The sequence below is a fragment of the Sander lucioperca genome, chromosome 18 (assembly GCF_008315115.2).
Source record: "Sander lucioperca isolate FBNREF2018 chromosome 18, SLUC_FBN_1.2, whole genome shotgun sequence".
NCBI lineage: Eukaryota > Metazoa > Chordata > Actinopteri > Perciformes > Percidae > Sander > Sander lucioperca.
Window position 1 is genome coordinate 23548930 of NC_050190.1, and position 14574 is coordinate 23563503.

The window sequence follows — 14574 nt, forward strand, 5'->3', positions numbered from 1 at the left end:
ACCAAGAACATAAACCCTCTCCCACCCTCTGCGGTCTCGAGGAAAACAAAACAAATAAACGAACAGAAATCACACCTTGCCTAGTCACTCTCCTCTAGTTCTTGTGGCGCTGAGGTCATTAGGTCTGATATTTGTGCTGCTGCGCTTTTCCATAGGTCTATAGTCGATGATTTGGCTTTGTTAATCCTTGCTATAGAGAGCTCAAGCATAACTATGTCTAGAAAATACGCCAACCACTGTTTATGCACCATTGAGCTATCATTTTCTTGGTTGTGGTCGAGCCGGCTAGCCAAATTTTCTTCTGTATCCCAAGTAGATGTAATTTAGAGTCGTCATTAAGCAACAAAACAATCGGGTCAGAAGGAATTCGACATCCTATCACATCAGATATTATTGATGTTGTTTTATCTCACAACGTTTTTGAAAATAAGGTTTTCTCCATAGGATTATAATGTAAAACAGACGCTGGCAGCTTAAAAAAAGACGCCAAATGTGAACATAGCCTAATTAGTGCTCGACCCTTTGCCCACCAGGCTTATGAATTCCAGCTGCACAACTGTCCTAAACCCCGCTCACGCCAACACACATTATATAAGCCCTGTGCCCCAAGGCCAAACAGGTGCCAAAGCTGCCTTTAACCCCAGACAGTGACAATCCTTTAGTTCCTTCCTTTTTCCTTCCTGTTCATTCCTCTAACACACAAACTCACACATCCATGCTCCACAGATGTAAAAGCAGGCATAATTCACATGGGCCACGTGACATGTCGTTTGCTCTGAAGGAGCCCACAGAACGGCCAGCCTGAGCCCAGCCCAACACCACAGCAGGCTGCTTCTTTCAGCCAGCGGGCACAAGTGCTGGAGAGAGGCAACCAGATGATTTTGGTCAGATTGAGGGGTTCTGAGGCCTCTATTTAAAAGTGGACAAGCACATCATTCCAAAGACCTCAGACAGCTGTGGTATTTCCTTAAATGTAAGAACACACTGTTTGTATAGACGACACGTGGTCTGCTGGGCGAGCATGTGAGTGTCTTTGAGTAAGAGAGAGAAAAAAGAGCCTGAATTAATTATTGAAATGTTCCCATAGCACACACTCTAGAGTGGCGATTATTTTAGAAACAGTAGCCTATGTTTAGCTCTGCTAGGAGACAGGGGTAAGATTAAACAGTCTCAGCAGATGATAGGCTATATTTTGTGAGGTTTTGATAGACAGCAGATACTCTATCTTTTTGGATAAGGCCGAGAGGACAACAGGGCCGGTTTTATCTGCTTTCTTTCTCCGGGTCTCAAAATGTGATGGACCTTGTCTCTTTTAAGGATGCTCACCTCTTGTTGAGCCTTGATACAAACAATTAACAGAAGTTACACACATAATATAATATATAATCAGTGTAAGCCTCACAACTATGAAAATAAACATCTAATTCTCTCACATTTTTATGATTAATCAAAGATAAACCAGCAGTCCTGCCCATTGGTGGTCACTTTTACCGTATTTAATTACAATGTTTCTGTGGAAGATCTTCATCAAGTAGGAATTCAGGTGTTAGATGGCACTGATAACATAAGGTATACTACATGTATTGTATGTAAACACTACCAATTTATTACAAAATGACCTCTGTGCTTACACAGGCATTTCTTTGTGTTAGTTTGCGGTAATTTGATTAAATACAGTTTTATTTAAGAATATGCACACAATATAGAGGTCTTAAAATAGTACTTTAGTGGTGCAGATCCCCTAACTTATTTTTTATTATTTAAATTACCAAAACTGATTGACTTCCAGTAAACTTGTGACTTGGCGCCCCGTTGAGTCTGTGGCAGTTGCCCATTTAACCATGCAGCCTTGATTAGGACTTTATGGTTGGCTGGAAAATCCCAACATCATTTGTTGAATAAAAGGTTCTTATGGTTGTCCTGCACCCACACCAGATGGAGACTATTCATAATGAATAACACTTTTGAAGCTGTTTTGAAATGATTTACTGTGATGTTTGACAGCAGCTGCTATCTGACTAAAAGGGTGCTCCTGTTTGTTAAAGTCCCTCCTCAGGTCTACTCTGGGACTGACCCAACCCTGGGCTGGCTTTTTACAGACAAAACAACAGTCTGTTTGTGGCTCCATTACAGTATTTCTAACTGCAGATGGGAGAATCCTCTTTTGTTTTCTTTAGCCATGGACAGTACACTTTGGAGTATTTTACTTCAACTTGGACTGTGAGGGGTATAGATTCCACTGAATGCCATTTTTAGTGATGTGGGTGTATTGTTTTACTTGGCAGACGTCTTCATTGGTCACTGTTGGTCGAGGTTCCACTGTATGCACTTTTCACTGCTCCCTTGTCTAATCTAAAAGCCTATTTTTAGCCTGTGCAATCTGTATATGTTCAATAAATCTGTCATTTCATTTTCTGTTGTTTGTTTACAACATGAAGCAAAGCGAGGGTTTGGGGGCACATGTGCTCTGCTGTGGCGCCGAGGCGTGTTGAGGGAGGGTGTGGTAGAGGGCAGCTGGCAGAAGATTTTGGAGGTTTTGATGTCTCTATCTACAAGTCCTGTGATCCTCCCTCTCACAGAGCTCCCTATCATTTCTGAGGGAATCTCTCAAGTAGCGTAAAGCACATGGGAGTTAGACTTTGAACACAGACAACCTGCGTGTCTTCATGAGTTTTTAATTAAAATATTATCTTTAGGAGGATAATTAACACATCAAATACCTTCTTGGAGGTGATTTGAAGGCAACTGAACCAGTATTATTAAGCTGTTTAAACCAATATGTAACATGTGTTTTTCTTTTCTACATTTCTGCACTTTGTATAATCACACTAAAGACCCCTGGGCAGTCAGTCAAAGGTCTGACTAATTAAGGCGTTTCTGTTTGTGGGGCAGCATGTTGTTGAAGGGAAACTCATTAATGATCAATACGTCCTGAAGACTCCGTCTTACTCTGCAGATGTATCAGTGTTGAATGTGCTGTGTGAGCTTCACTCGTCAAGCATCAATCAGCAGTACTGACAACTGGTCGGCTGTATCAATCATGTAGTTCGGATGTAGACCTTTAAAGTGTGAGAGTTTGACACAAACATTACAGGAACAGTTTGACATTTTAGACACCTAATCGCTTTCTTGCGGAGAGTTAGATGAAAATATTGATGCCACTTTCATGTCTGAACGCTAAATGTGAAGCTATAGTTAGCAGACAATTATCTTAGATTAGAGACAGAAAGCAGCTAGCTTGGTTCTGTCCAAGGTAAAAAACAAACCAAAAAACACACAACTCATCTTTTATACATTTAGATTTTTGTAAAAACAAGACATAATGTGTTAATTAGTGAGCTTTAATCATGCTGGCATTTTTAGCTTTGGACTGAGCCATGCTAGCTGTCTTTCCTGCTTCCAGTTATGCTAACTTACTAAGTTAGCTAGCACAAGTGTCTGCTTCATATTTAGCATACAGACATGAGAGTAGTATCATTCTTCTCATCTATCGGCAAAAAAGGGATTAGGCGTATTTTTTTCAAAATGTAAAACTGTTTTTTTAATTAAATTAAATAAAGTTTTCTACAAGAGATCCACATGAAGTAGTCTCAAAATTAGTTACAGTAGCATTTGGCCAAAAGAAAATGGCACCAACTCATAGAGCATGATAGTTTTTGCACCAACTTCTTACATATTTTCTGGTAGTTTTTAAAGAATAGTCATTCTTGGTAATGACAACGTTTTGGGATAATGTTGTTTTCCAAAATTCAAAGTCATAACAACAGTTGAAGTCAAAAGTATTTAAAATGATACTGGAAATCCCCAAGAGAAACCGCCTTCTCTTTCACATCTGACAGGCACTCCCTTGCTATGTCTGTCCACAAACAATATCACTCACTGTGACAAGGTCTTGCCTGTTCGGCTCTCTCTCTCTCTCTCTCCCAAATTTTATAATAAAAAATTCAGCACAGGAAACTTTTTCTTTAGACCTTTAGACTTTAGAATTAAACAAAGCTTGTCTGTTTCTTCCACATGAGCAAGGACATTACACATGTAGCTGCCCTACGCAGTAAAATTAACTGGTGACATTCAGTACATTAAAAATGTTGTTCCAGTTGATGTAAAGAAACATGCTGTTCACTCAGAGTTGAGCTCTTGTGGTGTATAATTAGACCCTCTGAACATGGGTGGTGCTGCAATGGAAAACAAAGCACACTCTTCCAGATCCCGTCCTGTTTTAGGTGCTTATAGAGGCCTTAAGAGACAAACCTTGATTTGTACCTTCCCTATTCTCTGCAGGATTAAAAGGTTGAAAACACCTCTCTATCCCTACTGGCATCATAGCATGGAGCATAGGGCTTCTTGGTGTCATAAGGGTACACCAAGCACATCATCTGTGTTTCACATCAATCAACCGTAATGACCTCTGGGCCATCATGGGGTCCACTAAAGAAAAGCATGTGTGTAGAAATTACTAATATTTAACAACCTGGCAGGACAAGGCAGGACAAAGAAAGAATTATCTTACTGTCAGAGAGTTGCTCTTAGACTTCTTAGTGAGCTAACGATAAATCTAATTTAAGCATTAGTCCTAATTAGATCCCAATAATCTAATATAGTGAAATAAAATGTCTCAAAAGACAAAAGCCCATACTCTGGTTAAACAGCCTACAAGCAAATTACAAAGCAATTATCTACACGTCCATCCAGTATTGTTCAAACTGACATGACAACTACAGTAGAGTTGTAAACAAAAAGTGTACACAGTTAGTCCAATATAACTGCCTGGAGGTGTGTCACATCATAATATAGATCAGGTTTCCATCCAAACCAGGAGCCTAACAAGATGAAATATCTAGCACACCAGAATAAAAGCAGCAGCTTTTGGTGTTTGGTTGGCAGCACTCAAACTCACACATGATGTAAAAACCCCAGTGATATATCACAGGGGAGCCCTCTTTAGTGGGTTTAGTCTTTGACTTTAACGGCATATGCAGCTGGCTTTTCCTGTCTGCTGTATGTCACATGAAGGCCATAAAGCATTTCATTATTTGTGTATAATTGTTTTCAATGTAACACATTTAAGGACCTATAGTTGCATCTTGAATTATTAGTTATTTAAAGCAGTAGCACCTCTGTCTACAGTATTGATCATTCAGTTATCTAATATGTTGTGTTTAACTGGATGTATAAATGTATACGTGCATGTTATGCATGTGTGTATTTTTGGGGGTCAGACATAAAAGATATGTATCACAAGTTGCTGAATCTTTAAGCGTCCTGACATCAGCTGGTGCAGCTCATATGGTCTCGACCAATAAAATGACAAACATTCTTGCTGGAAAGAAATTCAAGACGTGACTTTCTGATGCCATTTGCCATTCCAGTGATTCCTTTTTCATGTCTGAGTGTTGTGGGTTTTCCCCACATGGCACAGTCCTCTCACCAACTGCCAGTGCCTCTCCTCTCTCTGAAGATGGAGACACATTTGGCGGTTCATCAGCTGTTTCACAAAAAATGTGTTGCTCTCGTCTGGCAGCTCCTGGCATTTTGGCACCTTGTCCTGTGGTGAAAGGCTGGACACTTGGCGATGGGATTCCCTTGCAAGGTTGGACCAGGGACCTACGAAGGGGCCTCTTTTTGGGTGCCACATATTCAACTGTCTGCATCCATATCTGACACAGTCTTTCTTCTCAGTGTGATAATTATTCCGCTTTCATTCTGTGAAGGTCACAGTATCAATAACCCACACAAGTGCAATATGGTTAATCCCTTTGGATTAGGGCCAAGGTTTCTTGTGAGGCCTTCAAAGTATGGCTGAGTGTTTCCAGCCAAGCCATGTCTGCAGTAACAGATTACCTCTAAAAGCAACCTACACAGCAAACCAGCTTTCTAGCGCTAGCAGAGAGACAATAATGATGACACAGTTTGATTTATGTTATCCTACATGCAGCATTTTTATGTCAGCCCAGATGCTACTCACTGGGATTGTCCCAGAATGTATGATAATTCACTGAAGTGTCATTTCCTCTTTAGGAAATGACCACTACATCACTGCTTTGTTCGGGAGCAACAGAGGACAATAGAAAAAAAAAGCTATGCACTTGTGGCTGTATACTTGTTATGTGCTCAATAAAAAAAACACAAAAAAAAAACAAAAAGGCTAATAGAAAAGGCTGTGTGAGTGATGACCCCTGCTGGTGGAATTAGGTAAATGCAACTTGGAGCATCTTGTTTTCCCAGTGAGTCATCGGTGCTAAGACATTTTGATGGTTTCTTACTGGTCTTGGATATTAACTGTATGTTTTAAATGAACTATAGATTATGGATAGCAGTGGATCCAACTATACATGCCCCTGAAGCAGCTACACCTTTGTCTTAACTGCCCATTTTGTCAAATGCAAGACAATAGCTCCCCCTGTAGTTTGATATTGATAAATACAAGCTGTATGTCATTTCCAAGATTCTTTGTGAAGCACTGTATTTATTCAGCTACTGATATTTTTAGCTGTGAAATCTGTCTGACAGATCCCCTACAGCAGAGATTCCTAATTAAAAGAGTCTGCACTGCCTCCTGCCAAAGCTTTCAGAGCAGTCAAAAACATGGCTAGTCACTAATGAAGTCTGCAACAGAGAACTGTCACGTTCAGGACTTGTATAGAATCAAGTCAGACAATAAAAAATTATACGTGTGTGACATGATAGACTTTACCTTTTATGAGTATTTTCTTTAATTCGCAATGTGGTGGTGATGCCTTTTCAGTTTGAAGGTGCAGATGAGAAGTTGTGTGTATAGATTTGAGAATGTGGCATCTCTTTGAATTGCTGTTGGTATACTGTCGCTAAGAGCATGAGTAATGTTTTTTTTTGTTCAGTCACTATACATTATATCTACAGCATGAGTCTGACTCTGTGGGGTGTTGGGAACACTGTCACCGGTATTGTTCCACAATAACAATGATAAGTAATCCGTTTTTTTTCCACTGTTAATACAGAAATACACCTATGCACAATTAGGTGTAGAGGAGAGAGTGCTCTAATAGTCCCTTTATTGCTGTGCCTCCCATAGTGTCTCTGGATCCAAGCACAACCCACAGTGAGAGAACCAACCACAATCAAAGATATGGACTAGTTTCTGCCAGGAAACAGGCCTAATTGATTTCCTCTGTGTCTTTGTCCCTCCTGTGCATTTATCTGTAACTTGGAGAAGTGGAGGACAGAAAGAGGACGAGAGATAAAAGAAAGGTAGGGCCAGCAGAGGTCATCCTCTGAGACTGCAACCAAACCGAGGGGAGTTTCTGCAGACGCTCTGTGTCTCGAGCCAATCCATCTCCACAGACTGAGATTCATCAGGGAGAACACCTGCAGCGCTCTGCACTGTATACTGTTCTGCCTGCACTCGCCTGCCTGTCTTCCGACTGCAGAAACATCTGGCAGAGGAGCAAGTGGATTCAAAAAGAACATCTGCACAGCAGCAAGCAGCCAAGTAAACAAACACTGCTAATGAAAGTAGTCATAGTTCCCAAACACAAGGCTTCATTGTTGACCACCTAGTTTCCTTTAATTAAGACCATATTAGGTATTGGCACTGTTTTCCCAGTTTATAGGAGAAAATTACAACAGCTGAGAAGACAGCTCACTTGTGTCAGTCGCTGTATGATATATATCACACACACACACACACACACACACACACACACACACACACACTGTGCAGGGATATGCTGTGATATACTGCAATACATTTTTATTGCTCCAAAGAAAAGTCAATTAGTAGGGTAAGCATGTAAAATAAAGTGCAATACAGGGAACAATGTTGTAAACAGCATGCAGTAATATTCAGTCAGATAATGGATGTGTGTTTTGTGCAGAAATGCATGTATGTTGCACATAGCAGTGAGCAGCATAGTGTAAATGGGCAATAAATATATAATATGCAGAAATATCCATTGGGTCATAATGCTCTCTCATGTCTTTAACACAGCAGAGTTAGTTTTGTTCCCACTTTGCACATTGGCGTTAAAAAACATTCTCAAATTCACTTTATTTGCTCTCGTTCCTTTTCATAAAAGAAACCCGAGACACAATACAGGATCCCTCCAATGCGGCACAGTTCCAACATTGAGACTGCACACTTGAGCAGGAGTGCGTACTGTAAGTACACATGATTGGCTTATGGCGGTCACGTGACTGCAGACTGTAGTCCCCTGTGTTAGGAAACAGTAATTGAGGCTTCCATATGGTATAGATCAGATGTAGCCTTCACCACAGCATTCCTCCTGCACTGAGGCTCTACGCTTGTATCCACAATGAAAACCAAGCTAATCAAACAACTATCTGCAAAAGACTATACAATATATTCTCTCTGTCATACCGTATTTCACTTATTAGACACATTCCACTACTCGTGTTTTTTTTAGAAGCAATATTTGTTTTGATTATGATATATTGCAATATACCAAGAAACATATCTGTGTATGTGGTGGGTGTTGACCAGGAGAACAGTACTGCTGATGTTTGCAGTCCAAAACATCCCATTTTTCAATGGCAGATTATGCCAAACAAAAAAATCCTGCCTACTTTCTATTTACCTACATGCATGCACATCCCTACATTTACCTAAATAGATGGTTGTAGTAGGCTTGATAGTCCTATACCTACCTGTGATGCTGCTAGAGTCCTGTGTATCCCATAATATCATATGATCAGTAACTGTGCCACCCTCATTGCACACTGTGTACATAATGTTGTGTAACTATTTGTTTTACAGTTATAAAGTATGAGCTAAAATATGTGCAAATATGAGCTATATAGAACACTGTTTTGATGAATAAACCTGCATTGCAGTATGCAAACAGTTTTTCCAGCTTGATTCATTATACCACACTGTTGCATGTGGAAAAAAGGAAACAATTAAACAGGAAAATACGCAAAATTAACAACATAATTTGATTTGACCTGATCCCTGAGTAAATTTAAAGACTCTCATCATGAGAAGATTTCAATTGCGGAGTAATCTTACCACGTTGACATGTATATCACACATTCAATCTTATCTAGACAACCTAAAAGCAAATCCTATGAAATATAAAATACCATGAAACAGCTTAGGGCTACATTAATGTAATATCAACTACATAAACATAAAAACAAAAGTGTGTCACCCTAACAATTAGGCCAGGTATGCCTATCACATACTATCTGTAAAACATTTTTATTCTTTATTACATTACAGATAGTAATGTGGTGGTTCATGGACCTCACTTGATTCCACTGAGCTAAAGGATTTGGGATCACACATTTGGTTTCAGGTAGGGACAGGGGTGCTTAATTTTCTGGTACACCAAGTTCCAGGTATTCTTTTTTTATATATATCTATAATTTCTGGGGCTTAGCAAACTCTTCAAAGGTGTACAACCGGGGTTTCGCCTTAAATAATCATGATATTTTACTGTTTGAACCAAGGTAATCACACTAGGCCTACTCAACCTTAAACATCTTTCATAGGTTACTTAATATTTGCGCCAGTTTGTGTATTTAAACATGTCCGTTTTATAAAACCGTTTCCATTTCCACACGAAAATAAAGATTTTTCCTCCGTTTACTATTTAATCTAGCTGATGATACTTATGTTACATGAGTTACAAAGTACGCAGGTAACGTTAACTAGCTAGGTAACTAAGTAAATGGGATAACCGTTGATTTTGAGTCTGTGACGTCACTTGTGGGACTACAACAAAGCCTGTGGCGTAGCTGTATTTTAAAAATGCTAGTAGCAAAACAGTTACAACATTAAACTAGTAATTAAATAATTAATGTGCTACACTACTTTTTCCCAAATCCTGCAGGCGAACTTCGGGTTTAGAAAAAAAAATAGTGTACTGTCTCTTTAAGGTCCCTCAGCTAGTCTGTTTCGTATTGATCAATCCACCATTTTCCAACACACAGCGGCGGCAGTGCTAACACAGCTCCGGCAGCGCGAGAGAGAAGAGAGCCACCCCTCTACCTGGAGAGGAAGCCAGGGACCCGGGGCAGTCATGGCAGCGAACATGTACCGGGTTGGAGGTAAGATTTAGAACCTTCCCGTAATGTTTTTATGGCGTACTCGCCACTATCCGCCGCGGGTCTTTTATGGTATTTACAGAGCGTGGTCCGTCTTTCCTTCCCTTCTTTTATTTCCCTAAAGCTAAAGAGCCTTGTGCTTCACAGATGATGATGGTGAAGAGGAGGATGGTGATGAAGAGTAGTGGTTCGCTTACTGCTGGATTCCCTCGTTTCTTTTGTGTTTGTTGTAACTTGCGATGATCCCAAACAACTACTTCTATATGCTGATACACCTAAAGTAACATGCATTGTGTTTCTATATATTTAAGGTAACGTTAGCATGGCGAACGTATTGTAAAAGTTTTGCGTGCCTTTCAACTATTGCCCCGGCTACTCTTTCATAATGATAACGTTAACTAACGTTAATCCACTAACCTGCAGAAACCCGGTAGAATAGGCAGGGAAGCAGCAAGTAGATGTTTGTATAGAGAAAGTGCAGATAAAGGAACTAGGATTAATTAAAAGTTAAAAGCTAGATGGTATAATTGGAATAAGAATATCATTGCATGCTTAAAGATGCATTTTCACATCTTTAACGTTTTTTTTTCTTCTTATTTTTGTACAGGCATCTCCAGTTAATACCTTATTAAGGTTGCTGTTTTCCCCTCCCACTAATTTTCTGCTTATGTTGCTCTGATTCATATCCAGTATGTATACTGTGTAAAAATAGGCACATGAAAGTTACTGCAGCTATACTGTAGTTTAGATAAGGCAGTGGCTGTTTTTTGGGAGACTGGATAACTGGATACAAAGAAAGGACAGAACAGCACAAAAGAAAAGAAAGGATGGCATATGACAACAATCAGATGCTTTACACTTGAATATAGATTAGTGTTGCAGAGTTTTGACTCATCATGACATTTTATTAGGCTGCTGGTAAACTGTTCTCTTCAAATTTCACTGTCAAAGTGTCAGAACAACCACATAAAGGTGTGCCATGACTGTAGTAAATGGCAGGTGTAACTATTCAGAGAATAGTTCCCTTATCCATTTGGAGCTGGTCAGCCTGTACTTCCATCAGGCAGATAAACTAGTGTACTTCTTTTTAACTGTATACTTTGCAAACGCGTATGTCAAAGCCAAGGGAGATGGAGGGAAAGCAAGAGTGACAGATTACATTCAGAAGATATATTTACATGCGATCGCTGACAATTGTCTAGTGAAAAAGGAATGCTGTGACTCTCCTTGGCATGGTACACACATTAAAAATAGCCTGTAGTGAACGTCATAGCCCTCCTATTTAGTCAATTGAAAGGCCTACCTGAGTGTTCTATGTGAGAACAGGATAATGTCCAGAGCAGGGCAGGAAGTTAACACTTCATCAGCCAAATGATGCTGAATTTAGTACATCTCTTCACTCTGTCATCCTCATAATGCTGAGATGCTAACCAGCTGAGCTTGTATGTCTCATCTGTAGAAAAGTTCAGCTTGAAAAACGGTACAACTTTGTGATTCACACCATTTCCCTGCCTGTCTGCCTGCTGTAGCTTTAAGATGGTGTATTTTGGCCCCATACGGTAGCACTCTCTGCAGTTTAAAGTGAAATGAAATTAAGTAAACTATTCACATTAACACTTTTACAACTATCAACCTATATACAAGTATGTCCTGTCTGTCCAAAATCCTTACAAATAGGCCTAATTGTGTAATATAACCCAAACTAATCCAAAGCCACAAAGCAACAAGAAAAAAATCACATTACTGAACAAACATACCATTAATTAGTTTTTTCACAGTCAATAATAATTAGATAACAAACAAGCACAATTCAGGCCAAAAAACAAGCCTAATAATTGACTGACTTGACTGTTTCTCCTGAGACAAATTCAACCCAGCATCAGAACAAAGCAGAACCCTTGGAAAGATGGCCGCCACTTTGTAAGACAATGCAGGAACATCATGGAAAAGCAATAACTTCCCCTGTGATTGAACCGTGAACAAAAGCTGGCTCCGTAGGCCCTGATGTCTTTGTTTTCATCCTGCAGGCCACACGCCACTCTTCCTGTGCCTAGCGGCGCTCCTTCCTACTGCTTTCCCCTCATACACAGGAAAGTGTTGGTGACTAAGTATAGTCTCGGTCATGACCCTTATCATCTTAATGGTGGGAAGGGAAGAGAGGCTAGCCCAGAGTTTCTGTGCACTGGCCACGGAAGTTTTAAAAGTCTGAAACTCCAAACATGAGGAGGTAGAGCGGGTCATCCTTGAATCACAAGGTCGGCTCCTCCTGTCCCCATGTCGAACGGTGGGCAAGACACTCAACCCCTTGCATGGCAGCTCCGCCACCATCCACCCGGTGAATGAATGTTTATGTGTGAATAGGTGAAGAGGCAAATTGTAAAAAGCTTTGTCCAGTAAGGTAGAAGGGCGCTATATAAATACAATTAACCATTTACCAAGACTGGCTACAAACGTGTTCACACAAAAAATTACTCTCTTGTGAGACAATGAGAAAAGAGAGTTTTTTTTTTTTTTTTTTTAGGTCTAGGTTTAGATGCTTTAAAGGATAGGTTCAACATTTTTAAGTCTGTTTTTAGGCCTGCACAATTCGGGGAAAAATATGAATCACGATTTTTTTTTAGCTTAGAATTGATATCATGATTTTTTTTCTCACGAAGTGTAATGTTTATTGCACACATGAACCATGACAAAACAAAACAATTTGGCAGTACCAAACATAGATTTTTTTGGCACCTATAGCACATTGCGCATCACCACAAGCCTGTAAACATAGAGGCTTCAATGAATAAAGAAAATAAAGTATACTGGCCATTTAAGTACAGTAGGCTACCAAAAATAGTGACATATTACACATTGAACTAAATATGGCCCTGATACAGGCTCTATCTGAACTCCTTGAACATGTCTTTACATAATTAAAACATGTCAATGTCAAATGCTTTCAATAAATTAAATGAAGGAGGAAAAAAAAAATCGAAGTCATTTCAAAATGTAATCGCGAACAAGGGTGAATCAATATGGCGATTTTCTAACGATTTATCGTGCAGGCCTAATAGTAAGTTGCCCGGGTAAACATTGAATACCTGTTCATACTGACCATTAAAAGATCCTTTCCCTTATGCATTTCCAATATAAGTGATTGGGGACAGAATCCACAGTGCTTTTTCTGTGTAAAAAATGTTTAGCTGAAGTTTGTCTGCAAGGTAAACAGTAGAAATAAGTCATGTGCTTGCATGTAATTGATTGGATGACGTTGCTTTGTGGCAAAAGTTGAGCCAGGTTCAACTTTTTTTGCCGGACGACCATGTTTTTTTTTTTTTTTTTTTGTGCCAAAGCCGGCTGTGTCGACACCTCCGCTGAACTGCCAGGCTGCCCCCAATTCAAATGAATGAGGGGGCTGCGTTTTTTCTAGCGGAGCTAATGTTGGTCTGAACGTTGGCCTTACTTGGACAAATCAAGTGGGTATCTTCCTAAGTTACAGACTTTTTAGTACAAACCCACCTCCGTGTTTCCTCAAACCAGTGTTTCTGGGATGAGCTGCAGTTGAGGAACAGTAACACAGGAGGGGATTTTGTATTAAAAAGACTGTAACTTTAGAAGATGCACACTTGGTTTGTATAACTAACCCCTTTCTAGTCTAGAGAGCAAGAGTGTTGGACACGTTTTTTTACTTGCATGTCTCACGCAACTGATTCACTCTCATTTTAATCTATGCAGGCGGCTCCGTTCAGGCTCCCTACAGGCTCACATCTCAGCTGCATCTTGTAGGAATTAATTTTTTTATTTATGGTACCGTCTATTTTTTTGGAGGTACAAAATGTGCATAAACGCAAGGTTGATGCCCAATTAAACACTACAACTTTACTACATTTACTACATATTATAGGGTTTTATCATTATTAATCATCATTATTTTCTTATCTGACCTTGATCTTTGATTTTATTGTGATGGCATGTTTTGCCTTTATTGCTGTTAATTTGTTGATTCTGTATTGTGTAATCCTTATCTTAATGAGTAAAGTCTCTTGAAAAGTGGTATACAAATAGTTTTCTTTTTAAAGAAGGTTTGGCTGCTTCTTTGCTGCTCAGCGCTTTTGAAATTCTCGGACCAGACAGAACCGGTATAGACAGTCGCTTCAGTGTCACGTGACGGGGGTAAGATTGCTAAAGCCTGATATTGGCTTCAAATAAACCTACACATGTATGTTTTGCAAAGGACGAGGATTATCAAGGGATCTCTCAATGGCTTGTATGAACAAAAGGAATGATTACAGCAAAAAAAACCTGTTTAAATCTTCATATAGGCACATGGCTACTGTTTTGTGAAGCTATCCTTTAAATAAATACTTGTACTGAGGCTGTTGGAGTGTGACAACTCTTGTACAGAATGTGCTAAATGTGTTTACTAACTTAAAAAGTGACAAACTTCGTTGCCAGTGCCCACATTTCTTTTGGCTGTTGGCTGGTGAGTATTTTCTCTATGCTGCCACTTATGATTCAGACCCTGCTTAAAGGTGTTGCAATATTTAC

General features: G+C 39.6%; 1 protein-coding gene across 3 annotated transcripts in view; it reads left to right on the forward strand.

The window, feature by feature from the left end:
- The first annotated feature begins 9876 nt into the window (after window positions 1-9876).
- Window positions 9877-14574, forward strand: part of mta1 (metastasis associated 1) — a 49543-nt gene continuing 44845 nt past the window's right edge. For 2 of the 3 annotated variants that reach the window (XM_035994574.1, XM_031310059.2), the window contains exon 1: window positions 9886-10047. In XM_035994574.1, coding sequence (XP_035850467.1) covers window positions 10020-10047 — 28 coding nt within the window. In that variant the 5' untranslated portion in view covers window positions 9886-10019. Of the gene's footprint in view, window positions 10048-14574 lie in introns of all 3 variants that reach the window. The other variant, XM_035994575.1, reaches the window with a different exon arrangement.